At 38.9% G+C, this 18,809-nt stretch overlaps 1 protein-coding gene across 1 annotated transcript; it reads right to left on the minus strand.

The window, feature by feature from the left end:
• Positions 1-3,115: 3,115 nt before the first annotated feature.
• Positions 3,116-18,083, minus strand: LOC106931693 (extracellular matrix protein 2). Its single transcript, XM_015009958.2, has 10 exons — positions 16,871-18,083; positions 15,655-15,803; positions 15,292-15,525; positions 14,997-15,207; positions 13,532-13,647; positions 11,762-11,894; positions 11,503-11,660; positions 11,007-11,146; positions 3,568-3,894; positions 3,116-3,475 (listed from the first exon to the last, which is right to left on the minus strand). The coding sequence occupies exons 1-10, from the start codon at positions 17,079-17,081 to the stop codon at positions 3,304-3,306; spliced, it is 1,851 nt and encodes a 616-aa protein (XP_014865444.2). The 5' UTR covers positions 17,082-18,083; the 3' UTR covers positions 3,116-3,303.
• Between the last annotated feature and the right edge of the window lie 726 nt (positions 18,084-18,809).

The raw sequence follows: 18,809 nt of genomic DNA on the forward strand, positions 1-18,809 counted from the left end.
GAGCAGAAGGAATTATCAAGATTTTCATCTTTGATTCATGGTGATTCATTGAGTGCTAATGAAAGAGTGGCTGCTGTTTAGCACTTTTCAGCAAGCAGTTAGCATGCGCTGCAGAAATAGACAAGTTACCCGTTTCTTCTGAATAAAATACATTTTCTCTCTTTTTCAGATATCAACAAAATGAAGGTCTGTGTCGATGAGGGCATTTGTTTCACACCAAAACTTGTTGATATCTGGAACGCAGCACACATGCATCTTCATGCATTTGAGTAGTGGATGCAACAGTTTTCTTCAGTTCACAATTTCTAATATGTTGGCCAAATTGTTTTATGTTTTTTCCCCAGGATGTCACACCAGAAAGTGATGGGGTTGGGGTGTCGCCTTTAAATAAATCCATAACCAACTCCATTCATGAACTACTAAAACCTCGCAAATGGATGCCATAATTATCTGGGCTTTTGCAAGTGGACATGATAATAATACCGGTGATTATTGTGGTGTTTAGCATATCGTGTCTTTGATACTAACTGACCTAAACCAGGAAAAGTAATTTAATGTCAGACTCAACAACAAAACCAAACAGCTATGCCACCTATATATTACATCTATCACTATTTAGTTACAATTGCACTTGAGTGTAGATTAGAATCAAATGCTGAATCTGTAAACTATCCTCCTTACCTTATCTCAAATTATTTGTTTATTCCTTGCAACCGTCCTCATCAGAGAGGGGATTCTTTTGCTGTTTGTTATCCATGTTTTCTCATACTTTTTTTTTTATTATTTTATCAGCTAGCACCCCCTCCAATCCAATAACAAACACAGGAAGCTGCTGTCATGGAGCAGAACAGACAGTATGCTGGAAAGGAGAAGCCTGACACCGCGCTTCGGTCAACCACTTACAAATGGGACCTGGCTTTAGCCCGACATGATGCGAAACAGCTGTTGTGTGCACTTAGCAGTTTGGTAATGTGCGCCACAATGGACAGCGTTCGACATGTCAAACATGTCAGAAATAAAAACTACACCCCGTGCCTGTAGCATCCACTTGAGCAGAAACACCAAAGAAAGTCTCATCTCAACAAGAAGTGTAAAGGAAATGCAGGGTAAGAGCAAATGTGCAATTTCTTAGACAGTAGTGTGCCATTTACAAAATGACTATACAATTATAGAGACTGGAGATTGCACCAAATATACAAGACTACAGCAGAGGCCTAACATGTGATTACATGCCCAAGCACAGAAAAAGACAACATGGCATGCGTTTGTCTGCTCATGTAAAATATTCTAAACATAACATAGTGCATTGTTTACGCCGTCATCTGCCTCCGTCATTGGCTTTTGTTTTGCAACTCAAACGTCTGTAAGAGACCTTCTGGTCTTTATTTAGAGCTCCAGAAACGAAGCTCTGTGATGAAACCTCCTACCTCAGTCGTCGTAGTTTATATTGTAAAAACACCATCTGTAAATCTTTACTTCACTCTCGGAACATGACTCAGTATGTCATTTTTTATTTTTTTTTTATTTATTACTCAAAGTGATATACTGTGCAATGTGTGACCAGAGATTAAACTAATGATTACCCTGGCAATGAGTTTAAGTGTCTCAAGCTTAAATAAGATGTCAAAAATGTTTGATTTACAGGGATTTTTTTGTTTGTTTGTTTTTTGTATTTTTCGGGGGGGTTGCTAAAATTTTTATGATTTTATGAAACACTTATGTAAATCATCCTAACACTCATTGGATGTCTATATGGCATATTTATCCCTGCCTGGCCCCACTGCAAAAATTTCTTATTTTCAAACAGACATATATACTCCATGTAGAAAGGAATAAGGAAAGTTTAAATTTAAAACACGTAAACTAAAAAGAAAAGAAGGAAAAAACAAAGGAGACAATAAGATCTGGAGGAGGGTAATTTAGGGGTTAGTCTGGTATAAGAGCACAGGTGGTTTCCATCTCTCAGTGGGTAAAGAGCTCTCATTGTGACCTAATTCCTGCTTGTTTTACCTTCTTTTAATTTCCTGCTCTTGTCCCATTGTGCTAAAAGTGACACTGTCTGTTACTCACATCTTTCCACTCACCAGGTTTAGAGACTTTCTTAGGACAGTGGTTGATTTGTGGTTTTTCAAACACAATTCAGTCCTTGTTCAAGTTTCCACTCAACTTATTTCAGTTTGTCATTTTGGTAACCATAGCAAGAGTAAATATAGGATGCTATTTTATACGATGATTTCATTTAGTAAGAGAAAAGCTTCCTAAACCAACCTGGCTGTACAGCGATGGGACAAAAGTGTTTGCACCTTTCCTCTTTTCCTTTTTTTTGTTGCGCATGATTGTCACACTTAAGTGTTTCAGAACATCAAACCAGTTTAAATGTTAGTCAAAGACAAAACAAGTAAATACAAAAACATTGTTTTAAATGGTAGTGTTCATTCTCGAGGGAGGAAAAAAATAATCCAAACCTTCATAACCCTGTGTGAAAAAGGGATTGCCCTCTAAACCTAATAACTGTTTGTGCCACTCTTGGCAGCAAAACCTGTTATGAAGTATTTGTTATACTTGACTTTGATCACTGTGGAGGAATTTTGGCACACTCATTTGTTCTAATTCAGCTGCTTTGGATAGGTTTTGAAGCATGACTGTCTTGTTTAAGCTGATGCCAGAGGATCTTCACTAGATTTCAGTCTGACATTTTGTCTGCACTTGAACATTATTGTTGTGTTTTCTTTTTGTTATGGTATTTTTTTTTTGCTTGCTTTCCTGGATGCTCTCACCTCATCTGGAGTTAGAAAACTGATATGATGTTCATATTTGTCCTCTAAGTGAGGCCCTTTAAGGTCACATTGGACTTTTTTTTTTTTTTTTTGGACACCCAAGGTCAGATTGCTTCAGGCTGGTCTGCATCCACACCACACCCCTAGTTTAATTCTACTCAATTAAAGACTCTCCTTGCAAGGACCTCAAAACTACTCTAGAGACATTTTAAACACTCTAAGTAGTAAAATTCCCAAAGAAGCTTGAGGCTAAAGACTTAGTTACCCTGTGATTTTGAGCAACTGTGAATTACAGTCAAATTTATTGTCCAAAAGAGTAAAGAAATCAAGCTACTGTGTGAGGTTCATATTTTCTTTATTGCGTGCCAAAATACTACAATATACTACTTAGAAATGGATTTACTGACTTGGCTAATTTAAGTTGTAAGTGTTTTCTGATACCACGGCGACTATAAAGATGTCAAAAAATGACAGAAGCTGGAGAGAACTGTATTGCTGTTTGTCGTGCTTACGCACAGCATATGTGTCAGTTCATGTACGTTTGCTGTGGGTACAGGACCAGTCCCTGTGTGTCCGTCACACAGGAGAAAGCTTTCGGGGGAATCGCCTCCTCCTCCAGGAGATTATATTCCAGGTGGACAGAAACCAAGGTGGAGACAGAATTAGCAGGGTGGCACACTGCCCACTGCCTCACCTGCCTAAAACCACAGAACACAGATTCAAATTAGATCTAGGTCACGGTTGTTCAGGGAAAACATGAAGATTTTAAACATTTCAAAAGCATCCCTACCTGATCTGATTGTTTTCCAGTCTCAGCACCTGCAGGTTCTTGAACTGCCTGACGCATCTGGGGACGTCCTGCAGCCTGTTGTTGTCAAGCAGGAGCTCGCGCATGGAGCGGTAGGTTCCAACGAAGGAGTGCCGCTCTACACCCTCGGTGCTCAGTTCGTTGTGGGACAGATGAAGGGACTGCAGGCCAGCACGCATGTGACGGAACGTGAAGGCAGGGATGTGACGAACGCTGTTGTGCCGCAGGATCAGTTTACGGAGGAAGCGAGGCAGATTGACAGGGATGGAGGTGAGGCGGTTGTGCGACAGGTCCAAGTCTTCCAGAGACCTGAGAAATAAACAATCAGGACAATGAAAAAAGGAATCCAAGCTGCAGTCGTGTGATTCTGTTTGCCGTATCAAGGAAAACAACACTGCCGTATGCTCAATTTGACACTCGCATCCAAAATGACCTTTCATAGCTATTTAATGAAAAAAAATATTTCCCTCATTCATTATGTTGTTGTACATTTTTAAAGTTTCACACTGAACCTATTGCACAATTTCTTGTAATAGGTTAATGTAAACAGATGATTAGAGATCTGAGGAAATAATCCTGTGTAAAAATAAACTGTAAAGATAAAGTCGATACTTGCTTATCTGGCTAAATCTTTGGTTACAAACCTTGGGATTAGCCTTCAATTCAGGTTGTTCTCTGCAAAATCATGTCAGATCTTTGTCTCATTCCTGAAATAGCCCTATTGGCTCTTGCCCAGAAAGGGCAATATCAGTTCATGCTTTTGTTTCATTTTGTCTAGATTTTTTGCAAAACCTCCCTAAACCGGTTGCAGTCTGTGTAGGATGCTGCAGCTAGACTTCTAACTGGATCATCAACGTCATTGGCTCCTGGCTCATTAAGATATGGTTGACATGGCGATCGCTGCATGGAAAAAGATCAATCTGCATCTCAGAGCTTTTACATGCCATTAGGGCTTTGAAGTCCTGTGACCATGCCTTGTTGACTGTTTCCCCATGCAATAAAAAATACTAAATGAGATTGAAGCTTTTCTTCTGTGGCTCTGGAACGTCCTTCCACCGACTCTCGGATGGGCAGACTCAGTGGCTTCCTTTAAAAGTCAGCTGAAAACATATGTTTTTAAACCTGCTTTTGCTTAAATTTGCTATTCTGTTATTTGAAGCGCTCTGTGATTTTTGTCTTGAAAGTTACAATATGAACGGTGTTTTATATGACAGTATGCAATCTTTTACAGGTCTCAGGACTGAACATTATAATGGATGCCCAACAATCCATCATTGTCCTCCTGTTTTGCATTTACTGGACTCTCATGAGCATTGCAGGGGAGGCCGAAAGCTAAGACTGCAGAGCAATATTGGAGAAGGCCAGGAAAGCTAATACTGCACTCTGGACAGAGGTAGGAGCTGGGGAGTATGGTAGCAGATACAAAGTGATATGGTATGGTGTGCAAATATTATAACAATATAAGTTTTAGTTTGCAGAAAGCAGAGTAGATGTCTGAAGGGACAGAGGGGGGGGATTCTTGGTTCCGAGGCAAAGATGTGTAGAACTGAGAGTTCCATGTTTTTGTTGCATGATCCCACACAGCTGTTGTGAGTTTGATGCAAGAATCACAGCAGGAGACGGACCTCGTTTTCTGTTCTTCCCCAACACGAATAGACAAAAGCACTTAGTTAGCCAGCTAATGCCCATGTGGTCAAGTGATTTGGGTATCATTGAGAAAAGAAAAACAAATAGGTGTGTCACCCCTTTTTAAGTCACAGAGATATGACAAAGAAGGGAGACACACCAAATTTTAAGGCAAATCATGAAAATGTTTATTAACTTAGCATGAGATTTAACCAAGATAAAAAGCTGCAGTGTGATAAGACGCCAACCCAAATCAAAACAGATGAAAACCAGGACACTGTGGTCCTCAATGCGCACTGCCCTGCATGTCATAGATGTCTCCCTGTTGTTTTTTTTTTGTTAATCCTGATTCAGGTGACTGTAGTTCAGCAAGTGACTGTTAATCATTAATCAATTGAAATCAGCTGGGCAGGGCAGTGTGCCTTGAGGACCAGGGTTGGGAAACACTGCACTAACCAACACAAGACCTAACTAAATCCAGCAAAACAACCCAATTAAATATAACCAAAACAACAAACTTAAACAAAATACCAGGACTAAATGCCAAGGGGAACGCATGAGCAGCCCGTTGATGTGAGGAGCTGCCAGGTTTAAATAGGATGGGAACATTGGCCCAGTTGCTCCCAGTCAGGGTCCAAATCCAAGCCACACCCAATTTCACCTGAGAAACAAAGATAGTTAATCAGGGGAAGACGGGAGTCATCGGAGTCTCACATCGATCCAGGCACTCGGTGGGGTCATTAGTTTGAGGAAGTCTCTGTTTACTCTCATCCATTGAACTTGCAAAACTCGGAGGCTTCACTGTTTATTGGGCTTCTTCCTTTGTATGACAGACCTCACAATTTCTGCTGATTTATGATGATTTGCAAGGTTCAGACTAAAATTTAGAGGAAGAATCAGGTCCTTGCAGGATGATTTAAAAACGTGTGCTGGCTCCCTTCAGAGAAACTTATGAATAATATGAGGAATTATCTCACGCCAGCATACAACAAAAAGGCTCTTTGTTTAACCTTCGCTCTGCTCTCTTACTTGTCTAACTATGTTGTTTCTGCTCTTGAAATCCTACGTATCTGTCCCTGCACCAGTTCAGACCAGTTGTGCGCTGCTGACTTGTGTTCGAAATCTTTGCCAGTAAGCACAGTGGCAGTCCGCCACTACTCAGAGCTCCACATGGGATTAATGAGCGGAGACATAGAGCTCTCTTCTCAGGAAGAACTGTAGAACCCTCCACCACCCACGCTCCCCACCCTCTCTCCACCCACAGGCATCTGCACACAAAAACACATACGCACATTCAAACAAATGACGTGAAGCAGATCGACTATCGCACACAGAAATCTCCTCTGCGCTGTTACTTTTGCGACCACAAAAAGGTACACAGCAACAGAAGAAAACTGAGTGTTTTTGTCTTTACAAGTCCGGGTGTCCATGCGTTTAGGCAAACCATGACCAAGTATAACCTCAAAAAGAAAAAAGAAAAAGCACGGTAAACAGTACTTAAAAATGCACACATCTCCATCTGTGTCAGCGTCACACATGGCAGTTGCAGAACACTGGCAGCCAAGCAGGGTAAAGTTAAATCATCCAGAGCGGCTGTGCCAGGTAAGAAAAAAAAAAAAAAAGACTAAGTGCGGACTTGAAAACACACTGATGGATGAAGAATTGCAAGGCAGGACTTTGGCTTTATTAAAGCAACATGTGCACGTCCGTGCAAATCCGAATGTATTAACCCGAACTGATTTCTGGAAGTGTTTTGAAAAATGTGTCAAATCTCTGCAGAACATGTCGACGAATATTTGGATTTGATTACAGCTGAAACTTAATTTGATTTACTGTAGCTGCACTTCTTTTGCTCCGAGCATTTTGTATTTGACAACGTTCGGTAAAAAAAAAAAAAAAAAAAAAAAAGCTACAGTTCAAAATGCAGATGAATCCCTTACGTGAACTGACGCTCATTTAATTAAATCCCTCTCATTTGATGTCAGTGTGGTTTTATCATAGGCGGGGTGTGCAGTGTGCAATGATGTGCACAATTCTGCTTGTGTTCCTGCTTACATAAGCTCATTATGAAACCAATTTGTGCGGGACCAAAGACAAAAAGAGATTTTGGGACGAGCGTATTCAGGCTAAGACTCAACATGGCACCACACACACACACACACACACGCACACACACACACACACGCATGCACACACTTCTGGTTTGATGATCGCTAACCCAATATTGCCATGTACTCACTGACTGTAGTGTTTGGAAATCAACACAGCTCTCCCACAGCTGTCTGCCTGCCAACACCACTATATTAATAAAAGTCAGAAATTCAAAACAGCCACATGTTCACGCACAAAACAAAACACAACAAAGCACTGTTTTGTAAGCGGCTTATCACAAAAAAACAAAAACAAAAACAAAAAAAAACACTAATAAATATGCTTTATGGGGGATCATTCAAAAATGCAACCATTTGAAGTGTTTGTGAGGAGGGGGCTTTATGTAAGAGCAATCAGCGAAAGTAGTGCTCCATTCTTTTTACATGTGAAGTGGTGAGTCAAATGTGTTGGCTGGAAGCAGCGATGCAAGCAAAGAGAAACGATGACTGACATCTTGATCAAGAACCAGGAGCAGATAAACAGGCGTTGTGTTTTTCTTTTTTTTTTTTTTTTTTTTTGCTTGTTTGCTTGTTTAACAGCTGGGAGAATGAGGAGGACGGCTTTTTGTTGCGCCGCTTCAGATTGCTACTGCTGCAGAATTAATGCTAAGCCACTGCACAACCAGTTACGTAACAAGAATACCAAGAATACAAAAGAGGGCACAGAGGTTAACGCGGCTGGAATGGTGTTAAGATGTCATATTTAAATAAACACACAGTATGAAAGCAATAACAAATTAATTCCTTGTAAATACGGGTTTGAAATGAAACAGCTTATTGAAATGAGGATAAATGAGGGGGGGAAGTTTCACTACAGCGTACGATAGGTTGCCAAAAACATGTTCGTTCTCGTTAGCACTTGTGCTGTAGCTTCACTTACCAGAATACAATTAAAATATTTTCATAGTAACAAAATATTAAAATGGAGTGTCGATACACGCTTTGCAGAAAATCATGATTGAGCCCAACCAGTGAAAAACTAGGAGCAAATTTTGTATTTCCATAGGAATTTAACGTAAATAGAAGTCGAGTTATGATGAGCTAATGATCTTTATCATCTGAGGTTTTATAATTTATTTGGTCTGAGAACAGTTTGCTTAAAAATATTTTTTTTTTTTAAATGGAAAATGGGAATAACCATCACTCCAAAAATATATGTAAAGGTTTTAATGTGAGCAAAAAAAAAGGAGTCAGGGTTGAGCAAACTCCTTTCCTCCACTATGCCAACAAGAAGAGCACCAGCAAAGATCTTAGAGAGGTTACATTTTCTGTCTATTAATCATAGAATAGCTATAATAATTTTGTTTATTCAATGTATAATTATATTACACCATAATTATGCAGCAAGGAAGATTATTCACAAGAAGAAACCCTTCAAAGCAGCTGCCAGTTTTCCTGGATTAAGAGCTTCCTGCAAGTTCAGGCCAAGGTCACGTTGTGCAACGCTCAATAAGCAATTTAAATAAACCAAAAGTTACAACGTAAAGTTCATTTTTAAATGTTAAAGTGATAAAAGACGGAGCGCAGTTACGGACCGTTTGGTCGGATTCCGGGGAAAACGCTTCATGTCTCTTAACGAGTGAGCAGCACAGCATACGTTTGTGAACAGACGCAGATCCATGACTTGTGTAGTGATGAACTTTAAAAGAACACAACAAAGATGTAAATGATTGGTCATTATGTAAAGCCCATTTTCTGAAAATCAACAAGATAATGAAAAATCAATAAGATATCAGCACAAGCAATACAAAGATGGTGGTAAAAAATGTGTTGACATAGTCATAAAGACTTCTGTATACCTGTACATCTGAGACCTGAAGATAAAGCCTGAAGCTAAAAATGGGGACTGGGAGGCTAAAAAACAGAAAATCCAGAGGAGGGCGGCTGAAAAACAAATGAATCAAGCCGTTGCAGTAGCCAAATTTCTCGAGTTCACAGAGATAGTGATGCTGTGGCAGCAACTAAAGAGACAACTAACTTCTACAACCTTCAATAACCTTCAATAATTCTCCACAGCCATTTGAGACAATTACTTTAGCTTATTCTGCTATGAATAACCTAAAGCTAAAGCTTTTGAACCATGAAGTACAATTATTATTATTATTGTTATTTTTGTTTGTTTTTTTTACAAACTCCTTGTGTAGCGTCTTATTTTCGGTTTTTTGCTGTTAATTACATTGAAAGATTTGATGTGTGGTTATTCACTTTGGGTTGTAGTGAACTGCTAAGATTCACTGATAATATCGACTTAAGTCAAGCTACCTTCATAGTTAAGAAGCAAATTGTTTTCTGCTTGCCAAAGTTGGACTTCAGTGTTTATATGTTGGTAAAAAAAAAATAAAAATACTTCTTCTCTTTTTCTGAATACTAAACAAATGTGTCCTCATTATGTTTATGACTTTGGGGATTTAAGTCATCTTTGCACTGCGTATTTATCCTAATATTTTCCAGCTACACAGTATTAGGGAGGCAGATAATGATGTAAGATTAAAGCATGGCCCCCAGTCTTCCAAAGACAGATCCCAGATTTTACTTCCAGTCCCAAACTCCCTGTAACTTCCTGTACACTCTAGTTTAAGCCCCAGCAGGATGTAATAAACACATTGACTGCTACACAGTGACCAGAGGCACTCCACTAACTAGAGCCAGCACATTGCATTAAAGTATTTATTTTTAATTTCTCCTGTTTTTTGTTTTTTTTTCCATCTGACTGTTTTGGACAACAACAAGAAAAAGAACCCCACAAGGAATGAGCTTTCTTGCAGACTCAGCATTATTGTCTTAAAATTAACTAGATCCTGGAGACGGTACGGTTAAATATTTCACAATCTGGTACCTATGCAAAGCTATAGAAAGTTGTAGAAGTCTTTTAAAATAGAGCATTTACAATTACCAATAGGACAGTTAACACATTTATCAACAGTGAGAGCAAATGTCAGGCATTATTAAATACACTAGTACTCGTATCTAAAATATTTATTATTTAGGGCATTAAGGGCATTTTATTTATATTGCCTTTGGATTTCACTGCTTTCGTTTTGATAAGAAAATCTCTAAGTCTTTGATTTCATCCCCCTCTCTACCACTTTGCTCTGTGCATAACTTGCGCAATCCCTTTTCAGCTGCCTCTCCTGCACTCCCTTCTTCATTCTCTGTTCCTCTGCGTTACTTGAACTTGCATTGTGGTTCACAAGGATCCAAGGGAGAAAAAGACTAACCCTCCGGAATTCACTATATTTAAACAAACGCACACACGCAGGCACACAGTTACCCTCGAGGCCTAAATCACACCCCTGCTCTTCTAAGTACACAAAGTCGGCTGCCATGACTTGTAGAATATGTAAATATGACTGCATGAGAGAAAGTGAGGGAAAGGAAAGAAAAAAGAACTTTGTGTGCTGAAAATAATTACTGTAATACCATTAAAAAAAAAAAGTTTGTAATTGAGAATAATACCAGCCTGAGGTATTGATTATGACAATAGTATACTATTGCTGGTAGGTAAAAATAAAAAAAAAAAAAAAACAACTTTACTTCTCTTGGGTTACTTCAGACCTTCTTATATTTAACTAAAACTGGTCAGAGCTTCCAAAGGGCAGTTCGCCCTCTTGTGGCAAATTAAGGAACTACACAAATGATACGTACCTAAGACGGGTCCAAGTGTTGCTATTGATGCTTTGATCGTGGATATAGTTGTGTCTCAGATCCAGCACTTTCAGATGAATGCAGTCCCTTAAGGCCTCAGCGGCCACCTCTTCAATCAGGTTTCCATTCATTTTCAGCACCTAGAGAGATGATGATCAACTTTGGGACATTGCTTTAGAACCTCGCTCTGCTTAAAGATTATATACCTGACCTAAACAAGTGAGCTTCTTTGTAAATTATAATTTTATTTATAATTTAGTGGTGTCAGTAGAAACTTGGCTGACTACAAATGCTATTCAGATCTTTATTTCTGAAAAACATTTGAAAACCATGGATCCTTTTCCTTCGACTTCCCAAATGTGCACGACTTTGTGTTGGTTTGTGAAATCATAGCATTATACTGAGAAGTTTGTGGTTGTAACTTAACAAAATGAACACTTGTCACCTCGCTTTAGGGAATATGCCCGTAGGTTCCGACAAATGCATAGGAGCACACCTGAAGAGACGAAGGAAGGCCCAGAGGGAGGGACCGGAAGCGGTTGTTGTCCAGCTGCAGCTCCAGAAGCTTCTGCAGAGGTCGAAAAGCTGCAGGCGACACACTGCCTTCATAAAGGGTGTTCATCCTTAGCTCCAGCTTCAACAAGTTTTTCACACCTAAAAAGAAATTGTAAAAATTTTGTTTTTTTTTTCTGTTTTTTTATTTTAATAAAGTTTTTGTCTTGTGTTTTTCCTTCTACAGCATATGCCGGTTGTACCTTGGAAGCAGTGATCCGTGAGAACAGTCAGTTTGTTCTTATTAATCTTGAGCTCCTCTAGAGATGCTGGCAGCGCTGGAATTCTGATGATCTGGTTGTCGTCCAGATTCAGTTTTCTCAAAAGGGTCAAGTTCTGCATGAGAACCCGATTTCAGAAAGAGATAAAATGGCCAGTGTGATTAAAAAAGACAAAATAGAAGCCTGCCTTAAAGTCCATAATTTTCTATTCCGCTTTGAGTTTACAGAAAAGAACCAAATGAAAGAATTGCTATTCTGTGAATCTCTTCCATGTCATTTTATCATGTTTTATTTTTAGTAAAAACCGCTGTGGGAGGTTTCTCGGTAGAAACGGCTCCGGTGGTTTATATGCGAGGGAAAGCAGAGGACAGGCTCTTTTACAGTGTCCCTCTAGCCAGTCCATCAGCCCTCTGTCATTATGGTGAGGTGAGGAGAAAAAGGAGAGAAAAAAAAAAAAGTACTCTTCCAAAAATAATTTCCTTTTGTTCCTCAACGCATTGGCTTCAGTGTATCAGTGGTGAAGAGTAATGATTGGTCAGAACACAGCGGTTGCCTCGGTGTGGTTGGGATCTGAGTATGGCATGGAATCAATCGAAGGTTTTACTTAGAAAGCATCTGTTAATGCAACTTCAATTATCCTGACTCCTAGCTGTAAAGTGACTCATACGATCTGCTCATTAGAAAAGTGCACATGTTCCACTAAAGACTTACAAACCAGATGAAAGTTGTAGATGAAGTTCAAAATTTGCAATAAAGATTTTCTGTTTGGCGTAAATTTTTATTTGATTCTTTTAGTTTTTGTGGATAAACAAGGCATTGTTGAAGTCAGAGGGAAGTCAGCTATGTTGTGCAGCAGCTACGTTTCCATTAACCGTAGAATTGCGCAAATTGAAATTACGAAAGTAAATTTCACAGCACAGAAAATTTTGGGGGGAAGAAAATACAAGTTTTCCATAAAAGGTTTTTTTTTTTTTTTTTTTTTGCGCTAGAAGGAGGTGGTTTTCATGTTGTATATCAGTGAAAAGCTAAGCGGAAGGAAAAAGTGCGGTAAGAAAAGGTTCAGAAGCATCAGCGACAATGGCAGCCTTGATAAGGTTTAGGAACAAAGCCCATTCAAGTGTTTGAGAGAGATCCAAAGGGCATGTAAATAGAGTAAAAAACCATCACAAATAGATCCAGGGCATAGTCAAAACCCATTTGCATTCTTTATTTTAAGCCTCAAGAGAAAGTGTTTCATTTGGACAAGGAAGAAAAAAGATTGGGTGAGTGGTCTAAAGTTTTTTTTTTTTCTTTTTTTTTTTTCCTTTAAGTTAGAAGTCAAGGTCGCAGAGTCTTGGGGAAGAGAGAAAAGTTATATGATCCAAGTTGGAAAGTTTCTGCAGTCAGAGATGATTTGGGGGAGCCATGTCATCCGCTGGTGTTGGTCCACTCCGTCTTATCAAGTTCAAATTCAGTGCAGACGTCTACCAGGAAACTTTGGAGCCCCTTATGGTTCCCTCTGCTGACAGGCTTTATGGCTTTATGGCTTTATTTAATGACAATGCTATCACAGTGATTGATAGGCCTCACATTCCTCCAACAATGCCGTTTATTAAGGCAGCCACTGAAATAACCTGGACTGCATTGATGCAATACTTTATGCAAGTGTTTGGAGCACTGACTTTTTTTATTTTAAAATATTTATAATTTTCTGGCTGCAGAAGGAGTTGATGGATCTTTCCCTGCCAGTTTCAAGAAAGCAGCCATACTCACCAGCAGGCAGTTCTGGCTAAACGACTCGTCGTCCAGTTGGTTCTGGCTCAGATCCAGTTCATGCAGGTTTCGCAACCCAAACAAACTTTGCGGAGTGATGATTCTGATGTTGTTTTCTTGGAACAGAAAATAATATGTAGTGCAATTAGCATTTCAAATATTGCTTCTGATAATAAAAAAATCATATAAGCAAAAAACTGGTTATTGTGACAATAGAAAAAAAATATTAATACACGTTTTAAGCTCTTAATTACATATTTTGGCATCTCGTCTTAATTTCTTGCCATCTACCTCTTGCATACATCATTCCTGGTTTTTCTTTATTTTTATTTTATTGTCCCACAGGGTTCATCCACTGTGGGACAATAAAGACAGTTGTGTCCTTAACCCTGTATGTGTAGTTGTGGTCAGAAGTTTCCAAACACATATCATGAACATGAATGTCATGTTTAAAGATGTGTGAATTTTGAAGGCTAAATTAATGTACAGTTTCAATGATTTTTTTAAAAACAGGAAATGGATTCAAAAGTTTAAATGTATTGCCTACTGCAATATACTTACATTCCAACTAATATTAGGTTAAAAGTCCCATAGTAAGTTGTACTTCTGATTGAAGACTTTTTGTGTGGCTAAGGCTTGAACATCCACGGTTCAAGCCTTTCATAAACTGGAAACTGTTGGCAGATCAGTGTCTCTGTCTGCAGTGAAGTAACTGTTACATAACCATGAACTTAAGAGGGTTTTGCGAAACTAAACATGTCTACAACAGAATTGTTTTGTTGTCCATGAAGGACAACAAAAAAAGGGGGAAGGACTTATGCCAAAAAGCATGTTTGGAGAGTCATGGAGAAGCTCGGAGAGGCTTTCACACTTAAGAATATGGCGCCAAATAATGGTGGGTTGTGCACGATTTTGATAGCAGCGTCACACTGAAGGGCTGTTTTTGCTCCGGGGGAACAACTGCTGCATCACACAAAGTGCTGGGATAAAATTTCCGCCATTTACAACCACATGGACATTTTTTGACATCATGCCGGGAGACCACCACTCCAAATACCCAGCTCAACTATGTCTGATCCTTGAAAACTGTTAAAAAAGAAACATCGCTTTCTAAGGAATGTTTATAAAGTATTAGTGAGGCTATGTATATATATTTAGGTCGTCATGTATAATTTTGAATCTATGTGGATTCACATAAATAATAAAAATCACTGAAGTTGTATTTTTCAACATCAGATCATTCCAGATAAAGAACGGTTACAGTCAAAGCCCTAATTTAATCTGACATTAATGTAAGTAATAAATGTATATATACTTCAGACTGGAATTTCAAAAAAGAAAAAAAATGTATGGATAACACCAACTTTTAATAAAATAGAATGGTCTTTTTTAAAATATTTTGTATTATTTCATTGGGCTTAAACAAGCTTGTTATTTGTTCTGTCAGTGGTCCTGTCACACACACCTCCCAAGTCAAGCTTTGTCACTTCCAGGTTCTGGAAAACTGGCAGGTGAGTCATCCCGACAGCCCTGCAGCTCATCTCTGCGTCTGCAGTCTGGCATTCAGCTGGAGGTCCAGTAGAGTTGTCCTGTGTTTCTGTTTGATTAGTAGGAGGTTCTGTAGCCTCCTCCTCTTCCTCTGCTTCCTCCTCCTCCTCCTCTTCTTCCTCTTCCTCCTGAAGTGAAATAGAAAAACTTCTTTACATACTGCAGACTAGAAAATAATGTGTACAACAGCAGGATTTTGAATAAAATTAAACCTCTTCTTCATCGTCGTCGTCATCATCATCGTCATCATCATCATCATCATCTTCCTCCTCCTCATCACTGTCCTCTTCTTCTTCCTCCTCCTCCTCTTCCTCGTGTGTTTTTCCATTATCCATCAGTCGTTTCTTTTCTGCATGAAGTTCCTTCAGTGTCGCCATAAGGAGGCTGGTTTCCATCTCTCCCTTGGCACTCTGTCTCCAGCCTTTCAGAGGTTGCCTTAATCCGGCCTGCAGAACGCAGCAGGAAACCAGTGACATCATTAACTCAAGAGTAAAGTAACAGAAATATTGACTTCAGATGACAGAACTGGCTTAATTAGTTGGAAACGATGCAGAAAAATGTGTGAATATATTTACTATTCGATACGCAGCGGCCTCTACCGTAGCAGCGTGTCTTCTCCTGCCCCAAGCACTTCTCCTCCCTCTGACAACCTCTAGCGTTTTACGATCAGCTTTCCTCTGATCCGTCTTTCTTTCCGATTCCAGCTGGGGCTGCACTTCTGTTCCTTCAGTCATTACAGTTCAGTTAAATAGTCAGTGAAACGCAAGTGAAATCAAATATTTACATCCACTGTATCAAAAAGACACAATCATTTCACCCCCTCCCTGCTTGACATCAAGTCTGACCAAATTGTTTCTGGTTTAGGTCAGTTAAGATTAACTTTTTTTCTCTTTGCTATATACTAGAATACTGAATGAGGTTGTTTTTTTCAGATTCATATGTTTATGTATATTTTGTTAGCTATAGATAGATTTTTTTGATTTTTTTTTTCTTTTTTGAAAGACTCGAATCAAACATTCTACTACTACTTGTGGAACTCTGTTCCACAAGCTTGTCAGAAGAGCTTGCAGGAATTTAGGCTTCTTCCTCCTGACAGAACTGGTTTAATTAGTCAGGTTTGGCGGCCATCTTGCTTAGTTACATCTCTTCAGCTCTGTGTGCAATTTCTGATAGGCATAAAGTCAGGACTTAGAGATAGTCAAGCCAGATAATTGTTTTTACTGTCTGGTAAGTCACGTGGTATCTTTAGGTTTATTGTTCATTTGTTAAACTTCCCGGTTCATGTTGAAATGATGCTTCTATAATCCACCTAATATTCTGTCTTATAATCATCACTACTCTCAACAAACTCAAACTCAATAAGTGGTTTACATTCCTGCTACTATTTGCGCATCTTTTATTATATGCAAAAATGTTATATACTCTTGTAGATCGCATTTTTGTTTTTCTCTTATGCACAAATATTCAGGGGTATTGTGTACCCTTTTTTACATTATGGAGACCATGTCTCCAATGTTGTCCTTTAACATCTCAGAATCTCACACAGCCATAACCAACTGACTTTTCCCGCATCGTTTAAAGAAACAGGACTGAATGTATGTACGTCTGAATTTGAAGAAAATTTTTTTAAAATTCTCAAAAATCCCTCTGCCATTTAATATTTGATTTCAAGTGCATACAAGAACATGCCTGTAGAAACAAACTTAGATATTAGCTCCAGATTTGTTAGGTTATTGAACATTTAATTGTGGAAAACAGGCAGATATAAACAGGAATGTTTAATTATCTTACCAGTGATAAGCTGATCCGAAACCCTCTCTCCTGAATCGGTCCCTGATGAACGACTGGTAGCCATTTCTATTTCAGGTGCGTCAGACTTTATTTCCAGGATTGCATTCAGGTCATGCGACAATTCTTGGGTTTCCCCTGAATAAATTGTGCTGCTCACACAAATGATCACAATGCATATTCTCAGAACTTGCATTATTGGATTTTTGCTCATTTACTCTTCAGTTTAGGTCCCAAGCTTCTACCAGCTTTGAGGCAATAAAAGAAAGAAAACAAAACAAAATATGATGTAATTCCAAAGGAAAAAAAAAAAAAAAGCTTTTGTCGAATAGATCCTTTTTCTAAAAATACATGTGCTTGGTATTAGAAGTTCATTGTGTGAATGAGGAGAAAGAAAGAGGACGGAAGGAAAATCTGGGAGGTGGACAGGTTGAAAAATAAACTCTCACTATGCTAATAAAGGTACTCCATCATTATACCAGAAAGCACAGACACGCCTCGCTCCTCCTTGTCTCCTCTCTTTCTCAAAACTGTCTGCAGACTCTGAGCAGAAAGAAGCAATTCTCATGTTTACTATACAGCCTAAAAAAGAAAGAAATCCTAGTATAGAAAGCTTAAAAAAATGAGGAAAAAGTCTCATCTTAAAACATTTTTAATTAACTGATTTAGAAGATGGTGAGGACGGTGTGCACGGGAAAAAGAGTTGATAGAGGGGTCAAGTCAGAGACAACCATGTTTGGCCAGGCTCCACTAGCAGCCACATATTAAAACAAATATGGACTCCGAGGAGAGAACAATACGGGAATCTTTACATTCTCTGCTTACATACTGTTCATGAACTGTGGAGTGTGCGAGTCGTCACACTTGCCCTTTGCACCCAGCTCAAAGTGGAACCAACACGGGATTTTCACTGCGAGGTGGAACATGCTGACGAACTCCCTTTTCTTTTCGAAGAAACCACACAGATGAGCAGTAAATCTACCCAGAGGTGCTTCGACATTGCTGGTTTAGGTCAGTCTACATGACAATGAGACTCATGGATTCATTTGTGCTAACGGAGAGCATGATGATTTTCACACATCGGGCGCAGCTGTTGGGACAGAGGCGATAGACACAGTCCAAATGGCACCGTGGACAACTTCACACTAAACACTGAAACACTCAGGTCCTGATGCGCTCCTCCAAGGTAAACAGCAAACTGTCCACAGATGATTCATTTTAGCCTCGACAGGAACACACAGTAATCCACTGACCACATTCAACACCCCTCTGTAACCTCAGTCTGACAGCACAGCTAAATTACCAGCTTTTACCAGCAGGCACGGTGCTGAGTCTAGATTTTCCTTCAACATACTAAAAGGTTTAGTTTACCAATATGAATTGTTTATATAATGGAGAAAGTACAGACAGAAGACCCATAGTGGAATTATTAATACCTTCAGCTGTTATGATGTTGTTCAGCTAAAAAAAAAAAGAAGACCCTCATGGGAAACAGTGTAGTTTACAAGAACCAAAACAGCTACAAAAAAATCCCCAATTTATCCTGCAAATTAAAAACACAAATCCTGTTAAAGACAATTTACAACTCCAGTTGGTACTGGTTCCACAATCTTCTCTGGTGAGAAATGTAGCGTTGATGCCAAAGGAATTTTAACATAGTAGTAGTAGAAGGCTTGTAAAGATTATTTTAGAATGCCAACGGATTTGCAGTTTCAAAAACAAGATAAAAAAAGTGTCCATTACAACAAAGATATAGTCTGTTGCGTAAGTTATATAGTTATTAAAGATATACACATTTAATGCAGTAAAACAAAAATGCAGTGCAAACATTGATTATGTTGTAACAAAAAAAAACTACCCTAGAGATGCATAGGCACTTGTTGCAATCTCATTGACAAACATTTCAATTTTATTGTACACATTCACAGCATTATATTTGGAT

Source organism: Poecilia mexicana, unplaced genomic scaffold (assembly GCF_051168715.1).
Source record: "Poecilia mexicana isolate PSO_F unplaced genomic scaffold, ASM5116871v1 scaffold_7, whole genome shotgun sequence".
Classification (NCBI taxonomy): domain Eukaryota; kingdom Metazoa; phylum Chordata; class Actinopteri; order Cyprinodontiformes; family Poeciliidae; genus Poecilia; species Poecilia mexicana.

Coding starts and splice junctions, on each gene's coding strand:
- LOC106931693 (XM_015009958.2), bottom strand. CDS start 17,081: ATGAGCAAAAATCCAATAATGCAAGTTCTGAGAATATGCATTGTGATC. Junction 11,661..11,761: donor CACGGATCACTGCTTCCAAG/GTACAACCGGCA, acceptor ATTTCTTTTTAG/GTGTGAAAAACTTGTTGAAG. Junction 3,476..3,567: donor CTGGAAAACAATCAGATCAG/GTAGGGATGCTT, acceptor CTGTGGTTTTAG/GCAGGTGAGGCAGTGGGCAG.